Source organism: Solanum dulcamara, chromosome 11 (genome assembly GCF_947179165.1).
Source record: "Solanum dulcamara chromosome 11, daSolDulc1.2, whole genome shotgun sequence".
NCBI classification, from domain to species: domain Eukaryota; kingdom Viridiplantae; phylum Streptophyta; class Magnoliopsida; order Solanales; family Solanaceae; genus Solanum; species Solanum dulcamara.
The window spans coordinates 58,186,396-58,206,562 of NC_077247.1; the positions used below are offsets into that span (position 1 = coordinate 58,186,396).

Genomic DNA, 20,167 nt, shown 5'->3' on the forward strand with positions numbered 1-20,167 from the left:
CGATTGTCATAGATAAAAATCGTAAATTGAGTGATGGTTTGAAAAATGAACTTCAAAGAAATCGTATTATAGATTTGAGAAATTAGACCTACAAGAGGTACTATTTAAATGCGAGGGCTGTTTTTGTGAATGAATGAAACTTGGAGCCGTGTTTCAAAGCACATCCATCATGAAAGGGGGTAATTTGGGAAATCCAATAAATTTGCACAGGGACAAATAGGTAACTCTGAGTCGAATTTATTCATTATTCAGGAAATTTGCACAGGGACAAAGGGGTAACTCAGAATCAATAATAAGTTGTAATCGGACGGTCAATACAGGATATTTTATCCCATCGACGGTCCTGAATAGACGAGAAGCCGTGTAGGGGTTTCTCATCCATCATTCAACCCTAGTAAATGGATTTATTTATAAACTCTCCCATTCTTGAAAAATCCTTCGCTTTATAATCACTTCTATTTCATCAATCTTGTTTTTTCCTTTCATTTTTTACTCCCCCCCCCCCTCTCTCTTTCTCAGTCATATTATGGATGATGAAACTATAAAAAAATAGCTGCGTTTTCTCATTTCTTGATATTTCTTGTTCTTCTGGTGGATTGTGAAACTTAAAGATCGGATAAAGAGCTTTCGAATTCCAACCCTAGACAGGTTTTTTTTAGTGTGATTTAATAGGGTTAAATTATGTCAATTTTTTTTTCTATTTTAAAAAAATAAATCCAGCCGACATTCTTTGTTCACTCCGTTTTCTTGTTAATTCGCAGATGAAATGAGTTAAAGAGAAGGAGAGAGAAGGTTAAAGAGTGATCTGAATAGGGTTTGTACCATAAGAAAGGTGATTGAGTTTTCTGATTTCATATTTCGTTTGTATTCTACTTCTATTTTAATCCTCTCTTTTTTTTCTTTACTCTTTTGGACTTGTTTTTGATTTGTGATTTTGTGTTGATTTGTTTCTTCATTGGTTCGATAAGGAAGGATCTTAGCGTTTGGATTTCTCTGAGGAGAAACCAGTGGGAGTAGTGCGTGATTTTGATATAAATTGATATACAAGAAAGTCCTTAATTTGATACAACCCAGAGAGATATCATTGATCTAGATAGATCCGTAAAAGAATAGATTTCTTGCATTCCAAGTTTATCAAGTTAGAGAGAGAAAAGCGAGAGTAGGGTGAAATTTTGTTTTCATTCAAGTCTCCTTCGGAAACTTGGTATCTTTCTTCATCACTGCAAGTTTAGCCTGTTCGTACCTATATCCTGGTGCTTTCGTTTTTTTCATTTTTTGTTTGTATTGGCTATGGTTTGAAAATTTTTGTTTTAAATTTTAGTGAATAAGTTGTTATTGTAGGGTTTTTATTGGTTCCAATACTTGGATATGATTCTAAATCACCCTACAGCTGCTATATTTACGCTTTCTGACTTCCTTTTATTATAGCAATGAATTAAACTAAGTAAAGAAAAAGTCCTACTGTATATATGATTTTATTAACTTACCATGTCTGCTTCGATTTGCTAAGCCATTAATGGCTTACTGTTTCTTTAATATCGGAAAATGAAACTTCGTTGAATGCCATAAATCCTTTCTTTATTTTTTTTCTCTGTGTATAATCATTTCTGATTTATTTATGCTCCATTTGTGTGTAAATATATTTGGAATGCGAACACCTAGATATTCTCTTCCATTTATTAGTATTCATTTATTGAGATCGCTGCTTTTGTGGGATTGATGTGTATGATTTTTAGGAACGAAAGGATGTCATCGACCAATTCTCCATGCGCAGCTTGCAAATTCTTACGCAGAAAATGCACCCAAGAGTGTGATTTCGCTCCCTATTTTCCGCCGGATCAGCCGCAGAAATTTGTCAATGTCCACAGAGTCTTCGGCCGCAGCAATGTGGCGAAACTCCTCAACGAACTCAATGCTGCTCAACGGGAAGATGCAGTGAATTCCCTTGCCTATGAGGCTGAGTATCGCCTTCGAGACCCAGTCTATGGGTGTGTTGGCCTTATTTCATTACTTCAACATAAGATGAAGCAAGTTCAGGATGATTTGTTGAACGCTAAAAAGGAATTAAGTACCTACATTGGTCCATCAGCAATGCTACCGATTAATCTTCAACCTCCAGGGTTTATTCAACAGCATCATATGAATGCTCCCTCTTCTAGTACCATGGAGCCTTTCAATATGAACCCAATGTCAGGAATGCAAACAGGTGTTCCACATGGTGGTCAATTGATGATTCGTGATCCACAGCAGCAACAGCAGTCAATGGAAGCTCAACAATTTATAGCAGCCATGGCTGCAAGGGAACAAAGGGAGCAACAGGAGATGCTTAGGAATTATGAGCAGCAACAGCAGCAGCAACAACAACAACAGCCTTCTCAACAACAAGATGTTGTCAGGTTTAACAGTGGGTTCGATTCTACGGACTCGGTTACAGCTACTGGATTTCATCAAATGAGTTCACCCATATCACCTTCGTTGGTTCTGGCGGGAACTTATGAAAATCCTTATAATCTGGTTCCGCCGCAGCAGACCCAACAGGAGCATTCTCATCCTTATCACCAACAGATTCATCTTCAGCCTCAACAACAGCAGCAGCAACCGCAGCCACCAGAGACCCCAAGGCAGCAACAGAGAGCCACAAGCGATGAGGAAGGAAGGAGTGCCGGTCCTTCATGTTGATGTCTTCAGTTCCATGCTGATTCTTTTCTACATTTTTTATCTTGGTAAGTATCTGTGTCATTAAATGTTTTGCATTTTCTTTATATATATATATATATGCTAAAGTCCTTGTGGTTTGGCTTGCATTTATAGAATTAATTGGGATGATTTCTCTTTCGGGCATTTTAAGTTTTGCAACTTATTAATTATAGTTCGTGTTTGCATTGGACCAGTGTGAACAAAGTATCCCCCAATAAAGTTTTGTGTACTAGTTCTTGCATTTTCTGTTTGTATCTTTAAAATATACTACGTACATAAATTTGTGTTGGGAGGAAAGCTTCATGTTTTATAGTGTCATCAGTTAACAAATTCTGAGTTCAAATTTTTGTTGCAACATTTCTTCGCCGGACATAGATACTTGCACTTAGTAATATATCAGTAACTAAGCAAATATCTTCTCTAACCTCTCTTTATGTATGTTTTTTTTAACTGCAGCAAGTTGACGTGTGGGGTATACAAGCGTACAAAGAGACATCAGATAGAAGAAGAGAGATTATGATATGTACAAAGAGACATGAGAGGTAGTCGGAGAGAGGAATGAATATTTTCAACTTGAACGTTAAACTTCTTAGGTATTATATATAAGGTCTTTCTTAGATTTGTTTCCTTCTCCAAATTTTTTTATTGATCAAGATCCTTTTGAAGTTTTGAAGGTACATGCCATTAATTTCTTATATAAAAACAGTGTTGTCTTTCTTTACCTGTAGATGCTTACTTTGTCTGCCTAGCTCCACATAAAGTTAATACGTACAGTTTATATGTGTGAATTAACTGTATTCTTTAATAACTGGTACAGTCGCATAATCTCAATTAATTTCACTCGATCGAAAACATATATAATTTGAAAAGGAAACACTGTAAACTGTACATGTTAGCTTAAAGTATAAACAATGCAGTCGACGTAAAGGCTCAAATACATTTATCTTTATTCTAGATAAATAATCAACAGAAAGAATGATAGCATTATATATACTATGAGTACATGATGCATCAGCGCCAAGTCATTCAATTTGTGAGATAGATTCACATGCACCAAGGGATCTTAGATCGTTGACCATGATTTCTTTATAACCTTTACTAATGTATATTGAAATTTAATACTGTTTCTCTTATAGTTTTAAGAGCTTTCATGGAATATAGAAGTATTATGGAATATTTTTTTTAACTTCAATCACAGTTGGGCTCATAGATTTCGTGAAATGGCTTTGATGGCCATGTGCTATTTGACTTATAATATATGTATATGGATTCTAGTGTAAATTAACTAGTAGTTACACAAGTGGGATACTTGGCTAACATTGAGAACTGGAATCTCTAAAAAATATATAGTGATAGAATTTCTTTGGTGATAACATGCACATGGCCACGTTTTCAGATTTGGAAGAAAAAAGGGGCTAGGTACCTACCTGTCATGTGCTATTAGGTGATGTGAGATTTTATTGGTAATGTTTATGGTTTGAGGGAGACTTTCCAAGTTATTTGGCCACCTAGGTCCCTACCTAACCAACAAGGGGTTTACTCAAGCCCTCGGGGAAGCCTGCCTTACCTTATTCTGATTTGGGGAACTAGCAAACTGTTGTTTTGAATAATGACATATGATGTTGATATTGATTAACTCTTTAGTAGATAACAAAGTTCCAGACAACCATACGATGAACCTTCTTAGGATTTGACGTGCTGTGATTTTCTTGAAAGAGATTGAACGTCTTCAAGAATACAAACACAATGTGTGGTACAAGATCGTCGCCAGATCATTTCAAAAAATTAAGGTTAAGTGTCATAACAAGCTCAATATATATTGTATTTAGTTACCATTATTGAGTCTGAAATTACCTTGAAGAGATTGTGTGTGAGAAGTCAAAGAAAATTAAGGATTTAGATATATATAGTGACAAAGTGAAAGTATATTCTATGATTCAGTTATTTATTTTTGACAAAACACCACCTAACAAGAAACATCATGAGGAATCCTCTCGTAGGACAAAGAAAACTTACTGTTATATATATATATATATAGTAAATCTACTATGTGACCACCTTGGAAGATGGGCTATCAGTTCCAACAAGAAAAACAAACCTGCTTCAAAGACATTCCTGTTACATTAAAGCCCACTAGTAAACATGAATGCATAGATGCAAGAAAGATACGTATTATAGCAGCTCACTTACCATTAATTCTAGGTGAAGGTAGTCAAACATGGCAGCTACGTACTTTAATTTTCGTTAAAAGATTGCCTCCTCTTGGTTAGCATTTCCTGTTAGAGTGCATTCACATAGTAGGCTATTGCTCCTTGTTGTACTAACTTTTGGTCATTAAAATATAAGGTAGAGATCAATGTCAGACTAAACCTATCAAATGAGCCGGTTGGCCCCCTAATCGCCCCCAAAGATCGGCTCATTAAGGGTTCGGCACAGGGGAGATCGGATCAAATATCGGCCCAATACAAAAGAAAATTGGTCCAGTTCGATCTGTTTTTGGCCTCGGACCAGTAAAACCGGTCTGGTAAGGGGACTAGCATAGGCCCACCGGTCCATTGGCCCAGTTCGAATTTTTTTTTCCAAAAATTACAGATTTTCGGCCAGATTCAAAAAGAGTTGTTGGGCCCAACGACTATATAGCCGTTGGCCCAATGACCAAATCTGAATATATGCCTATTTTTTAAAAAAAAAATTATTTAATTAATCAAAAAAAAATTCTATAAATACCTACAATATTTAATTATTTTTTTCCACCAACAATCATCTAATTCTCTCAATTCACTCTTAAAGTGATATCAATCTTTTAGTATTTTTTGCAATTAACAACATGAAGTGGAAGTTTTCAACTTTCAAGTGTTCAACATTTCATCAATTTTACGATTCTTTGTTTGATTCCGGTAATTTGGTATAATCGTTTCTTCTCTTACTTTTATTTAGTAAATTAATTCTAGTATATTTAAATATTTAATTTTTGTGTTTATAATTTTTATTAGTTTAATTTGCATAATGGATAGATTAAAAAATATAGGTAAAAGTATTAAAAATTTGTGTCCCGACGGAGATAGTGGTAGTAAGAAAAAAAGTGTTTCTAGTAGAGGTAGTACAAGTAAAAATTATTCTCGTATCCCTAAAGCACCACCTAGTGAATTTGGAGAAATAGGTGTATGTGCACATGATATGAATGAAAATGAATTTCAAAAAAATGCGCATAGCGGGAGCTTTAGTGCACCGGGCTGCCCTTTTTTATGGTGTAGAAGAATCAAATGAATTTGAAGTAGAAATAGAACAAGATAATAATGATGATGTGGATGTTACACCAACTAATCTTGATGTAGATTTAGGTAATGCTCAATCTATAACTGTTAATCTTCCTCCACGACTTGTAAAAGAAAGAAAGAAACTAGTTTAGTATGACATTATTTTGAACGCATAGCCGGAATAACTAAAGTTCAATGTAAAGAGTGTCAAAAAAAATTCGAGCGTAACACCGGGGGTAATAGAGGTGGAACGAGCCAATTGACTAGACATCTAGACAATGAGCATCCTGGTTGGAAAGAACGAATAGGGGGTGCTACTGGGCTAGTTCAAGGTAGAATAAATCCACAGACCAAAAAATTAATGGGGACGTATAATAAAATGAGAGACCGTGAAGAGATAGCGAAAATGATAGTTGTGGGTTGTCTACCTTTTTCATTTGCTTCTTCTGATGTTTTTATTCATTATATACAATCAATTTATAATCTCATGTTTAACGGTATTCCAAGAAGTACTCGTAGATCAGATATTTTTAGACTCCATGGACAATATGCATATTATTTATATTGGTTATTAACCAATCTTTCATGTAGAGTTTCACTTACTTTTGATCTTGATCGTGCTATAAATAAAAATTCAACTGTTACTTGTCATTGGATAGATAGTGATTTTATTATGTAAAAACGTATTTTAGGTCATGGGCTGATTCTTTTAGGGTAAATTACCCTTTTACACATATTCCCCTAATATATTTACTTTTATTCCCATATACATCAAAAAATTTCCAAATTCCCTCTTTTTCCTTTCTTTCTCTATACCTCACTGATACATCCGCTTCTTCCTTCATCCTTGCCCTAATTTGCTCTAGTTAATTTGTTATTCTTCAACTGTTAATCAATTTCAAGGTTCCAAATAAGGTATATTTCAATCTTCCCTTATATGGAATTTTACTTCATCCTCATTCAATCTGATTTCTCCTAAAATTTGTATATTTTGATTTCTTCTGAAAATCTTTGAAAAATCTTCTAAATTTTTATCATTTGCTTTCTTCTGTAAATCTTTCTATTTTTGTTTCTCATACCTTCAATGATACATATGGAATCCGTTCATGGTCTCAAACAGTCCAATAAAAATCAACGAATTCTTGTTTCTCCTGGTTCTGATTCGTCTTGGGAAGGTTACGACGAAGTTAGATCCAAACATCGTAACGATCCAGCAGTGATGAATAAGCTACGTGAGAAATTGAAGTCGAAAGCTACAGTTAAACATGCACCCAAAGAAATAGACAACAAGATTGAAGGGGTTACAACATGCCCTAATCTCCCAAAGGTATGTGTTCAATTAAGTTTTTGTTTTAGAATGAAAATTTTGTGAATGTTTTAATGATTCTGATACATATCATTTATGTATCAGATACATAATGTCTTTTTAAAAGGAATTTTTTTTGGAGATTTTCTATTTCTGATACATCATGTTTAAGTGTCAGTTTCTGTTATTTTAATTTTTAATGATTCTGATACATATACATTTATGTATCAGATACATAATGTCTTTTTCAAATGTAATTTTTTGGAGATTTACTATTTCTGATACATCATGTTTAAGTGTCATTTTATGTTGTTTCAAGTTTTAATGAAGCTGATACATATCATTTATGTATCAGATACATAATGTCATTTTCAAATGCAATTATTTGAGATTTACTATTTCTGATACATTATGTTTAAGTCTCAGTTTCTGTTATTTCAAGTTTAATGATTCTGATACATCTACATTTATGTATCAGATACATAGTGTCTGTTTCAAATGCAATTTTTTGAGAATTACTATTTCTGATACATTATCTTTAAGTCTCAGTATTTGTTATTTCAAGTTTTAATGATTCTGATACATATACATTTATGTATCAGATACATAATATTTTTTCAAATGCAATTTTTTGGAGATTTACCATTTCTAATACATCATGTGTAAGTGTCATTTTTTGATGTTTCAAGTTTTAATGATTCTGATACTTCTACATTTATGTATCAGAATATAATATATAACTATTTCTGATACATCTTCTGTATGTATCAGAATCTCATCTCATGGATCAGATATTTTAATGCATATGATACATCGTATTTATGTATAAAGTTCAAGTTGTATTTAACCATTTTCATGCCAATACAGGAAATGAAATACGTCATCAAGAAGATCCCGTCCCACCCATTGAGATTCGGAACGGCATATAGGGCTAATTTTCTTGATGATTTTGAATCATCAATAGGTGAAGAAGGTATAAAGTTATTTAGGATGGAATTTCTATTCCAAATACTAGACTACATGCCGAATTCTTCTGTTCAAGATATGCCACACTGTTGTGGAATTTTGGTTGTCGAAAGGTCAAGGATGGTTATGTTAGCGATACCGAAGATCCTAAAAAATCTAAGAGAGATTTCATATTTTCTAGTCAAGGAGAACCGATGGACGTCGAGTAGTTTTTTTTTTGAATTTTGTATTAGAAGAATGTACAATTACCAGACTTTAAAGTTTTTCTCATGTATGAAACTCTAATATAAGATGAAAGTTTATATATCATATTATCAAGCATCAAACTTGACTGCTTCTTGATTCTGATACATACTATTAATGTATCATATTCTAATGTATAAAACTTGACTGCTTCTGATACATATTGTTAATGTATCATATTCTAATGTATAAAACTTGACTGCTTCTGATACATACTGTTAATGTATCATATTCTAATTTATCAAACTTGATTGTTTCTGATACATACTGTTAATGTATCAGATTCTAATTTATCAAACTTGAATTCTTCTGATATTGTATATGTATCAGCATCTCATGTATCAAGATTTAGTGATTCTGACACATCTTATTTATGTATCAGAATCTCATTTATCAGCTTTAATGAATATGATTCATCTTGATTATATATCAGATTATCATGTATCAATATTTAATGTTTCTGATACATCTTGTCTATGTATCAACACCTCACGTATCAACCTTTAATGTGTCTGATACATCTTGTTTATGTATTAAAATTCTCATGTATCAAAATATAATGATTCTGATACATCATGTTTATGTATCAGATTCTGATACATCTCATGTTTCTGATTGAAATTTTTTTCGCACTGATGCTCTGTTTTTAGAATTTTCCTTGATCTTCATAACTATTTTATTCTTAAAAGGATTCTTTACCTTATTTAGCACTTTAATTGATTGAAACAATCAATCATAACTTAAATTACGTTACTATCCATAAATAACTCACAAGCATTAATTATTGTACACCCAAAAACTGATGTATCAGGAAGGTGAGTAATGTATCAAAAATTTGAAAAAAAAAGGGAAATCGGGTAATTTAAGAAAAATGAGGGATACATTGTAATTGAGCTTTTTGACTATGGGATTTAGGTAAAGTTTACATTCTTTTATGTGATCAGCCAGCCTCTTTAAGGATCCAACCCAGCCCGGCCCAATACTCCCGCTGACAAAAGAAGTTGGACCGGGCCGGCCTACTTAACGTTATGTCAGACTCCCGCTATCATAGGAGGTGAAAGCAAACACTATTATATATAGTTATTTGAGTTATATTTGTGCATAGAAGTTAAACTTCAACCGTACATTCTGTTGTTCCTACTTCCTATTGACAAAGTTGGTGATACTCTTGCGGAATATACATGAAAGGAAGATTCGTTTACAAACTTTAATCAATCTCTAGAGGGAAGTATTGGAATTGTTCACTTTTTTTTAGCATAAAGGAATAATTACATAAAACTAAACCTCCCGAGAAAACTCTACACAAAAACCAAGTACATGACTAGAACCGTAGTCATCCCTAGAAAACTATAGTCTCAACTTTCTCAACCCGCACGCTTTTTAATTCGTCTTCTGCCCAATTATGCGGTATTTCTCATTTTTTCGTTCTCATTGAATTTACCTTGTTTATAGGTCAACTTCATAACAGCAAGAAAAGACGATTCTTGTTCTATATTTCGGTGATATCTTTTCTATTGAAACTCCCATCGTATCTCAGATAATATTTTGTGAATCCAAAGGAAAAGCCTACTATCCTTATTGGAATTGTTCATAGGTTTGGTACCTGGCATATTTGGCACCGCACCCTGAAATGTTGCAATTAAGTATATGCAGGTTTAAGTGTTTGCTTTTCCGGAATGTGACATCACTAATATCGGATTGGCACTAGTAAGGAGTTGAATATGATTTGTTACTCTTACCGATGAAAACGATAGCTTGTCTTCTTTACAACAGTGATTGACTATTCCTATAACTTCTGTACAAAATTTGCACTCTAAAGTTAGAAAAGTGGTATCTTAAATTATTAGGAAAAGTTTTTCTTAAAAAAAAGTGCAAAGGGGAAATCAATTGTGATAACAATAGGTGGGCGGCAGTATATATTTAAATAGAACTATTCATCATGCATTACAATTTGAAATGAATATTTTCTTGTTGGTGTACCAATTTTAGATTGTTTCATGTTTCTATTTTGCCTCTAGGTAGCCTTTTTCTTTTTTCTTTTTTCTTTTTTCAACCTCTAGCTATTGTCTTATGCCCCCATTGAAATAATATTGGCGTCAATTTATTATGTTGTCAAGTGTTCAGAAAGATGCTTAATCATATTTCACTTTTTTACTATATATTCTTGAATGAAAGTAGTTTGGGAAGCACACATGGCTTCGTATACTAAAACACAAAAGAATTGCACCCAATTATGTTACGAGAGTTTATAGTACGAAATGGAAAAGTGAAAAGCAAGGACAAGGACTTACCTTGTCATAATAAGTTGATAAATACTCCAAGAAATATGATTATCAAGTTGTCTGTGAACAAAGAATTATTTTCAAAATAAGTTGTTAAGCATGTTATAAGAAGTAGACTTATATATGATCGAAAAGGAAAAATACGGATATATACCATTCGGTTAATTAGTTTATCAATATGATCGAAATATGATAGTGTGTAGATATGTATATTATATATATAGTATTAAAATGCGATCTATACACTTTAACCATATTTTATGAACTAATTGGTCGGAGTATTTAGGGCCGTAACTATCGCTATATGATATATGAGTTCAAGCTGACTATGTAACGAAAGGAGGAAGATGGACTTATATAAGCTCTTGTTGCCTTAAAAGCCTATCACCTTTGCACTTTGGATCCTTAAGAATAATCGACCCAAGCGTCGTGTGACCAATTAAAGGAATTGGGCCAAAACACAAATTGTGCATGGCAATCTGTTTGAAAAGTTCTCGTTTTGAAAAACATTCTCATTTGATTTGAAATGGTTGGAGTAAATAACTACAATTTGTCCCTTGATTCAATTCGAATTATTTAAATTTCTACCTCCTTTTTCGAAAAGATTAATTTGAAATTGAAGAAGTATGATTAGAAGTTACTGTTGAAGAGTTTCATATTGGACAATATAAAAAAAAATGAATGATTTTTTTATATGGTTTTAGACAGTCCTCACCTCAAGAGTTAACTTTTGGTTGAATTAGATCTAAGATTCATTTCTTTACATAGTATCAAAGCTTGATCCATTCAAATTATTGTCCATCTCAGTTATAACTCTGGGCCTCATGTTAAAGTGTCCATGTTCCAAATGTCCGATCCTGGTTGTGAGGAGGTGGGTATTGAAGAATGATACATCAAATGAAAAATGATGATTTATCTCCTAATATGATCTTAAACAATCCTTCCTTATTACCATTAGCCATCTATCTCAAAGTAAATACCCTATTACACTTTCAAGAGTCAATTTGGTCGAGTCGTATTGGAAGGTGATTTGCTTAATTTTCAATTATAAAATTTAAAGAACTAAGCTTATTTACAGGACAAATATTTTGTGTATATTAAAAATTAAAAAAAATGAAAGAAATATATATATATATGAAGCACATGAAAGTATGATTCCATCATCAGGACTAGGGTGGGTTGAACAAAGAGCCCGTTTGGATTGACTTATAAGTTGTTTTAATCTTTTTTGAGTGTTTGACTGGCTAATTTAACGTCATTTTATGCTTAAAATAAGCCAAAATAATAATAATTGAGACATTGACAAGTCATTTGGGCTTATATAGCCAATTTATTTATTTTAACTAATAAACTGCTTAATAAATTAAGCCAAACAAGCGCTAAGTAGACATTGACAAGTCATTTGGGCTTAGCCTAAAATGCATCTAAAATCATGGGCTAATTTGGGCGGCATATGTAACCAGTTGGACCATAAGAAAACTTATCCACAGAGAGAAGTGTCTTTTTATTCTGGATTCGGCTTGTTTGTACAGTGACAAATAAGGCTTGATCAAGCGACCACTTCCACCATCAATCCACTTCCACCATCAATCCATAGATTGAAGTTTCGAGTCACGTTGAGAGTAAAGTGGGAGCACTATTGATTCTCCTAATTATGGGGTGGGAAAAAAAAGTTTATTTATACTTGCTTCAGCCAGGGCATTTTTGGAAAAAAAATTAAAAATTGTTTCTTTTATTCTACTTTAATTTAATTTATTAACTTGATCTAGTTATAAATGAATTGTCAAAAGACCAAACAAACAAATGAAAATGAAGTTATGTTGGTCATGCAGGCTTATGACCCATTCGTCAGCTCAAATTGATTCTTCTCGCATATTCAACCAAGCAAACATTGAGAAGGTTATAATTCAACTTATTTACTGATTGTACCTGTTTTGATCAGTCCATAAATAATCCAACTCGCTCATTTGACACCTTTTAACTCATAAGGGCAGTGATATGACAATAAATGGAAAACAGATAACACTTATTAGCTCTCTGACGGAGCAAACCAATAGGCCCCTTGAGAAAAATTGTTCTACGCTGGGCCACTCCAATTTGAAAAGTTCCCAAGTTTCTATTAACACAATTTGGATATGTGGCAGACCTGGTGCTTAAGCAGGCACAAGGAATGGACATAAGAAAAAAAAAACTTATAAACAAAGTAATTGGACAACAACAATAATAATAATAATACCACACCTAGTGCAATCCCATGGTTTGAGGAGGGTGGTGTATATACAACCTTGCCCTCGATACTCAATCAAATCCTCTTTTTTGATGACTGAATGCGTTTCTATCTGTTTTCGATAGACCCGGATGCAAATAAAGAATATCAAAAACAAGTATGGAAAAAGAAATATAATAGTTAAAAGAAGCATTTCGAACTGTATATAGAACTTTAATATAGTTTGTAAATTGATATTCCCTCTCTAGTTTCACAGGTCCCTACCAGCTGTATCAGTATCAGACTATCCAAATCATTAGTCGTACTCACAATGGATTGTAAATCAAAGATGTCAAAAGTTAATTAAACCAGATTTCACAAACAAACATGTTAAAATCAGCAAATTCCTATTTCCTATTTTTCAGAAAGAACTCATCAGCACTTCCCTCATATGTTATTTGTTATGTTTTTTGTCTGTCCTATTTCTGTAGCTGCAAAATTTATGGCTACTTTTGATCTTATACATGAGCTTCAATACTCTTTTGAAGCTGTCCATTCCAATTATAGCTTTCTGATTTATTATCCTCTTCTTCATTGATAGACACCCCTTTGGCTGAACCTGAACCAGTAAAATGAAGAGGCCCTTCAGGGGAACCAGATTGTGTACCATTTGTCTTTGAATCATCCATGTTAGACCATGAACAACCAGATATTGGGACTCGTCGCACATGTAGTCTATATTTCTGCTAATCACAAAATAATTTTTTTGATCAACATATAAAGAAAATGAACTTTGGAGCTGACGCAACAAAGAGACAAACACTCAATATAACCGGAAAAATATACCAGACAATTAGGGTAAAAACAAATTTTTATATAGTACACATTTCTTTTTTTGAAATTCCATTATTAAAAGTGTTGGCTCCGCCACTGGACATACTAATTTCTAACACAAGTGTCATGGAAAAAAAAACATGAACCTCTTATTTGTTGAAAGAGCAAAATTAAATACCTGTAAATGGCTTTTCACTTCGTCATTGGTCAGGCCATCCACTTGCATGATATCTCTGATCTGTTTTGGTGTCGCCACTGCAGGATATTATTTCAAAATTATTGTTAATGTTTTGTTGGATTATAAAAAGTATATGTGACATATATAATAATTGTAGTACAAGATGAAAGAAATGATCAATGAAATAGTAGCATGTTGTTGGTGATGTTAAATTAAAGATTGATAACAATATTTTAACCATTGGTTGCGGCGACTAATATTAGTAAAAAGAAAGACTTTTGTAACGAGAAATAGAATATTGAATTAACTCAATTCAAAAGCTAGCTTAATAGGAAAGTATTGTTCAAAATCATATACGAAAGCCTTCCCTAAATAAATGACAGAAAACAATAAAATGAGATAAATTTAACTTTTATATTATGATAAAGAACTTTCCATCTAATTCAATCTCAAAAGATAGCTCGTGACAAAAGATTTGCTCAAATCATACGAGAAGACCTTTGCACTCCTAAATGAACAATGTGAGACTCCAACATTAGCACTATTATTTTTTAATCAGATATTTTCAGCAATTCAACAAGACAATATATTGAAAAATGATTGTTTTTTAAAAAAGCATTTGCTATCATAGTAAGCACACTTTATATGAATAAATTTAGACACAAAATCATGATTTCTCTTTATCTAATATCAAGACATTGCTTTCACTCAATTAATTAGTCTGTTTGATACGTGAAGTAAGTATAATAATTCTGAGATAAAGTTTGAGATTAATTTTATTCTACTATTTGTACTAAAATAACGGAATTATTATCTCATACATGATAAAATAACCAATTACTTATCCAATTATGCGCAACAAACAGCCATTTAGTATATATTTATACGATGAAAGATAACGGATATTCGATAGAATAATTAAATATGAACGCAAATTGATCCGAACACACAAGCGTTACCTTGTGCACCTCCAAGTTGATGAAGAGCATCAACAAATCTACGATGCAATTCTGGAGACCAACAACGCCTCTGTTTCCTCTGTTGTGATTTATCCTGTAAAAAACCACTTGAATTTGATGGACCGTTATCTCTTTTCACACTTGCATCAATTGGATTTTGACCTTTTTCTCCTTCACCCACTGCCACTGCCACTGCCATAGACAGAGATAAATCCTTCACTGCCAAACCATTTTTTCCTTCCTTCAAACCTTGTTCTTGAAATGGCAAAAATGCCCCTCTATCACTTTTCAATTTACTTACTCCTAACTGGTACCGCTTTTCTCTGTCTTTCTCTTCTACGCCACTCTGATTGATCAACAATTTTATAAAAATGTCAAAAATTTGCGATTTCATTAAAAAATCTGAGGAAAAAAAAAGACTTACAGATTTTAGGTGTAAGAAATGTCCCTTATTTTCAAGATCAAAGCTTTCATACTGAACTGGAGTGCTCCATAGCTGAGCAGAGCTCATCCAGTTTTTCTTATCACTTAAATCATTTGACTTTTTTACCCTTCCACTTTCATCAGAATTACCCTTCTTCAGTGGGATGAATTCCTCCATCACTGGCCTTTTATCTTTCTCCTTATACTGCAAAGCTTCCTCCTTTAATCTCTCAATAGCTGCCACAATAATTAAAAAAACAAGAAAATAAATAACCTCTAAAAAAAGGGATGCAGAAAATTGAAAAAAAAAACAGAGAAAAAAAAAGCAAAAAAAATAAATCAAAAATTAAAAACTGACCATCTTTTAGAAGAACCATACAAAAGGGCAGTTCACGTTTAAAAGCTTCGATTTTTCTGAGTTCTTCTTCTAAAGAAACAAGAAACTGATTAAGCTTTGTTAATTTCTTGGAGATGTCATCCATGGCAGAAACTTCTGTTAATACATCTGAAATTAACTTGGGCACATAAACAATGTTCAAATCTATGTTCATTTCTTTAGAATTTGAACCCATAATTTTTTTTCTTCAGATATTTAATTCCTCTGTCACTTTCTCACATTGCCTAGATAGAATGAATAAAGAAAGGTTGAAGAAGTCATATTTATAGCACAGTTACACTTTTCAACGAAAACGAGGGTAAAAGTGGAAGGTTGGATTCTGAAAGCTTGAAGAGATTCGATATTGTTTTTCACATTCGGGTCGTCGCATATTTGAGTTAACTCCGAAACGCGGTTAGTCATATAATGAAGGAATCTTTTGACTCTTATAAGAAGAAAATTGAATTAAATTAATTTTACCTTTTCTTACTTTTATCATGTGATGTTTTTGACTTTTTGAAAAAATAATAGTAGTTTAGAAATATTTATCATATAATCTCTTAAATGTTAATTTTTAAATATTAAGTTATCTAAATCAATTTAATTTTTAGAATAGTTACATTGATTTTGAAAAAGTGAAAAATATTACTATTTTTTTTGTTTTAATTTATTTATTTCTTTTTAACCAATACGAAATTTAAGATAATAAAGAACATTTTTCAACTTTATAGTCTTAAATTAAAAGTTATGTATAAAGTACTAAATGTTATTTAAATTTATGATGTTAAACATTTCATGAGGAAAATTAAAATTAGATTCAAATAAATAAGATGAATAAATTAAAAATAAAGGAGGAGTACACAAATAACATGAGTCAAGAGTAGACAATTTTATTTATTAAATTATTAAATATTATTTTTTAAAATTAAATTTTAAAAAATAAGATGAATAAATTGAAGCCAAAGGAGGGAATACATAAATTAGTAGAGTAAAAAATGTTTATTTATTTTATTCTATTTTTACTTTTCAAGATTCTGCGTCTTGAGGCGGTCGGCTATATTTGTTGACTTGAAATTCCATTTTCTTGAAATAAGAATGGAATGGAATATTTAATTGTTTGGACTAAATTACCCTTGTTAAATGACTTTTTTCCAACATGCTAATTAAAAGAGATTAATGTGATCTGATTCTCTGTTTTTGGAGGTTCACTTTCAACTAATGCCTTAAATGCTAAATCAGTTTCAACAAAAGGTTCACAAAATATAACCAAAAACACAACAGTTTTGGATTCTACTTCCACTCCATGCATTAATTTTCTTCCTTTTGGACTTTAAACATCTATTCTTTCTACGCCATGTTGTATCAAATGGACAATTTTTTTTTTTTGAATTCTTCAGGTTTTGGTTCCGAGACAAATTTATTTCCAAATTAGTAGTTTATATCACACGTATAACATCAAATTTGAGGTATAAATTTATTCTAAAATGAGTTGTATATATTTTCAACTAAAAAAGGGCAGTCCGATGCACTAAGTTCCCGCTATGCGCAGGGTGTGAGGAAGGGTCCGACTACAAGGGTCTATTGTACGCAGACTTACCTTGCATTTCTGTCGAAGTTATTTTCAAGGCTTGAATTCGTGACCTTAAACCTTATAAATTTAACTAAATTTATTCTAAAATGAGTTATATATACTTTCAACTAAATAGAATATAAATTTAATCTCAAAATTTTAAAATATTTTACCTTATCTCATGAAAAAGTCAAAGTTAAGGAAAAGTCCTTGAATATTTCATTTATTAATCGTGATTCTTTAAATATGACATGGACTAATTAATATTTATGAGAATTATTAAACAAAAACAAAAAAAAAGTTGTGCGTTAAAAAAAAATGATGCCAGAAAACAGTAATAGTATCCACCCTTCAAAAAATGGCACCGATAACATGCTTATAACTGCCTAACATATATATGTTCCTTGTTTCATTTTCTATAGTGGGTGATCGAGTCCAAAAAGTTATTTTAGATATATTTTATTTTTTAAATGATTGCTCCGTTTTAAATGAGATCAATCCAAGATAGGTTACATCATACATGATGTCCAAAAGACCCACTATTTTCCTTCTTGCAGTTTATTCAAAGTCTCTATCTCATTCATTATTACTTGGTCTTATTTCTTTGATGCATGATCTGTTTAATATTTATGAGAATTATTAATCGTTTTAAAAGCACAATATATGTCAAATTGTTAAAAGTTTTTTTTTCTTTGTTAAACTTAATGGCCAATCAAATAAAGGAATAAAAAGAATATATTTTTTCAAAAACATGATAAATAAAGAAGGGGTCACAGTGTGAGTGTGTTGATCGACCTTTGTGGATCTTCAAAGTACAAGAATCTCTAACGAAAATTTTAAATTAAAAAAAGGAACGGCAAATAATGAGTCTATTAATAGAAGCAATATATTGTGAGGTGGTACGGTCCAATGAGGTTCCAAGAGAATCATTTTCCTCTGTTTATTCCGTTACAAAAAAGGAATCGTCTCTTCCACAATTTCTGCTCTATTATTCTTTTTAGAATAAAGTATAGTACTACTATTATTATTCGAAACCTGAGGATCCGAAAATCGCCTGGGGTTTCATTATTTTTTTTTAATTTTAATTTATGTGATATTTTTTAATTTGATATAAAAAAATTTAATAAAAATATTTTAAATTTTTTTATTTTAAAAAAATTGTAGATATTTATATGATTATAAATTATTTAATGATAATCTTTTTTAAAAAAATAATTATTTCTAATTATAGTAAAAAATAATTAACCCACACAATATAGTACGTAAAAATATTATTTTTTTTTTGAAATTGATTGCTTTAAAATCATGGATGGTGAGTGGTGACTCCTCAAAAAACTTGATGCATTGATTTAGTGGATAATCCTTTTCTTGATCAAAAAATGTTTGACGTGATTATTCTTCACATTTACACATTCTTTTTCAAAATAATTAGGGCAAATAATATACTTGTAGAAGGTCCAATATTTATTTATATAGAATCGATAATATTTGAAGATATATGAAGAAAAATGTCAAGATAATGTTACAAGCATTTTACTCTTACCATTACAATATTATTTGATCATTAGGCTGTATGTTGTAGCTAAATTTTCAATTGCCCTTTCCCTTCATACGTGTCAATAAATAAAAACTAGTAATATATATATATATATATTTTGATTTTATATTTTGGTCTAATTCACAATTTTATTTTGGAGATAAGGACGAATTAAATAAAACAGCCACCTTAAAATAAAATAAATAATATTAATTCTCTTTTGCGTTCTCATTGCTTCTATACCTCTCTTCTTCTTTTTGCTATTTGTTTTTTTTTTCTGTGGAAACGATAAGAGTTTTGATTCACTTGATCATCCCTACATCAAATTCGATAAAAGAATCTTTCTCCTTTTCCAAAGAAATAATCCCAAAATTTTATGGTGACTTTTTGTTACAAAGTGCAAATGGGGAAAGTTCCACTCCTACTTGTCATCATTGCATTCAACACCTTTTCAATGTGATATTCCTCCGACATTTTAACGTGTTTGTATTAAAAATATTTATTTATTTTTATTTATAAAAATTAAAGTATAATTTATTATTTAATGTTTAAATTATTTCATTATTAATTATAGTTATTTTAAATATATTTTTTAAAACATTAAATTTATTATATTTAAATATTAATATAATAAAATTATTATTCTACTTATTGCTCTTTAAGGAATATACCCAATAAATACTGAGAGTAAAATGGCTAAAGAGTTTTTATCGACACATTACATATTTTTTAGTATAAGCGACGATATTGATGACAATAAGCGTAGTTTTATCAAAATCATTTCAAATTGGGTTCCTTCATCCAACTCACAAGATTATTCAAAAGTCAAAAATTCTTACTAAGTTATTTGGCTAAACTTTCAGCGAAAAATAAAAAATAATTGAATAATAGTAATAGAAGTTGTTTTCTAGCCAAGAAAATATTTTTTTCTAGAAACACTTTTGAAAGCTTAATCAAACACAAATGAATGCTCTAATATTGATGAAAATATCTTTTATATTAATTAGAAAACAAAAATACTTTTTTTTTTTAAAGTACTTTTTTCGAAAACACTTCTACCAAAAAAAAACAATCAAATAATAGATTTTGATAATTTAATCGAACAAGCATACTTATATTACTATTCACTTTTTTGGTTGATATGTTCTACACGCGTCCATGACTCTTAAATTTCTTTTGAAATTCACACACACATGCCTATCTACCTTTTGACTTGTTGGGTTTCAAGTGCAAAGGATCAAAACAATGGTTATGGTCCACAAGTTGTGAAGAACTTAATTCCTAACGTTCAGATGGAAATTTATATACTTTGGATCAAATTGGCTGGCAGATA

General features: G+C 31.4%; 3 protein-coding genes across 5 annotated transcripts; 2 read left to right on the forward strand and 1 right to left on the reverse strand.

The window, feature by feature from the left end:
• The first annotated feature begins 175 nt into the window (after positions 1 to 175).
• LOC129873949 (LOB domain-containing protein 36-like) lies at positions 176 to 3,422 on the forward strand. Of its 2 annotated transcripts, XM_055949147.1 has the most exons (4): positions 176 to 648; positions 762 to 832; positions 1,737 to 2,723; positions 3,154 to 3,422. In XM_055949147.1, the coding sequence occupies exon 3, from the start codon at positions 1,747 to 1,749 to the stop codon at positions 2,677 to 2,679; it is 933 nt and encodes a 310-aa protein (XP_055805122.1). In that variant the 5' UTR covers positions 176 to 648; positions 762 to 832; positions 1,737 to 1,746; the 3' UTR covers positions 2,680 to 2,723; positions 3,154 to 3,422. The 2 variants fall into 2 exon arrangements, with proteins under 2 accessions (XP_055805122.1, XP_055805124.1); XM_055949149.1 differs by lacking the exons at positions 176 to 648; positions 762 to 832 and adding an exon at positions 898 to 1,204.
• Positions 3,423 to 6,805: 3,383 nt separating this feature from the next.
• LOC129872751 (uncharacterized) lies at positions 6,806 to 8,891 on the forward strand. The gene is made up of 3 exons (XM_055947662.1): positions 6,806 to 7,281; positions 8,128 to 8,339; positions 8,852 to 8,891. Exons 1-3 carry the CDS (start codon positions 7,039 to 7,041, stop codon positions 8,889 to 8,891), a joined length of 495 nt encoding a protein of 164 aa, XP_055803637.1. The 5' UTR covers positions 6,806 to 7,038.
• Positions 8,892 to 13,152: 4,261 nt separating this feature from the next.
• LOC129874999 (transcription factor HHO5-like) lies at positions 13,153 to 16,011 on the reverse strand. 2 transcript variants are annotated; one of them, XM_055950424.1, is made up of 5 exons: positions 15,710 to 16,011; positions 15,353 to 15,588; positions 14,929 to 15,274; positions 13,970 to 14,046; positions 13,153 to 13,703 (listed from the first exon to the last, which is right to left on the reverse strand). In XM_055950424.1, exons 1-5 carry the CDS (start codon positions 15,921 to 15,923, stop codon positions 13,476 to 13,478), a joined length of 1,101 nt encoding a protein of 366 aa, XP_055806399.1. In that variant the 5' UTR covers positions 15,924 to 16,011; the 3' UTR covers positions 13,153 to 13,475. The 2 variants fall into 2 exon arrangements, with proteins under 2 accessions (XP_055806399.1, XP_055806400.1); XM_055950425.1 differs by having other exon boundaries at positions 13,153 to 13,700; positions 15,710 to 15,993.
• Between the last annotated feature and the right edge of the window lie 4,156 nt (positions 16,012 to 20,167).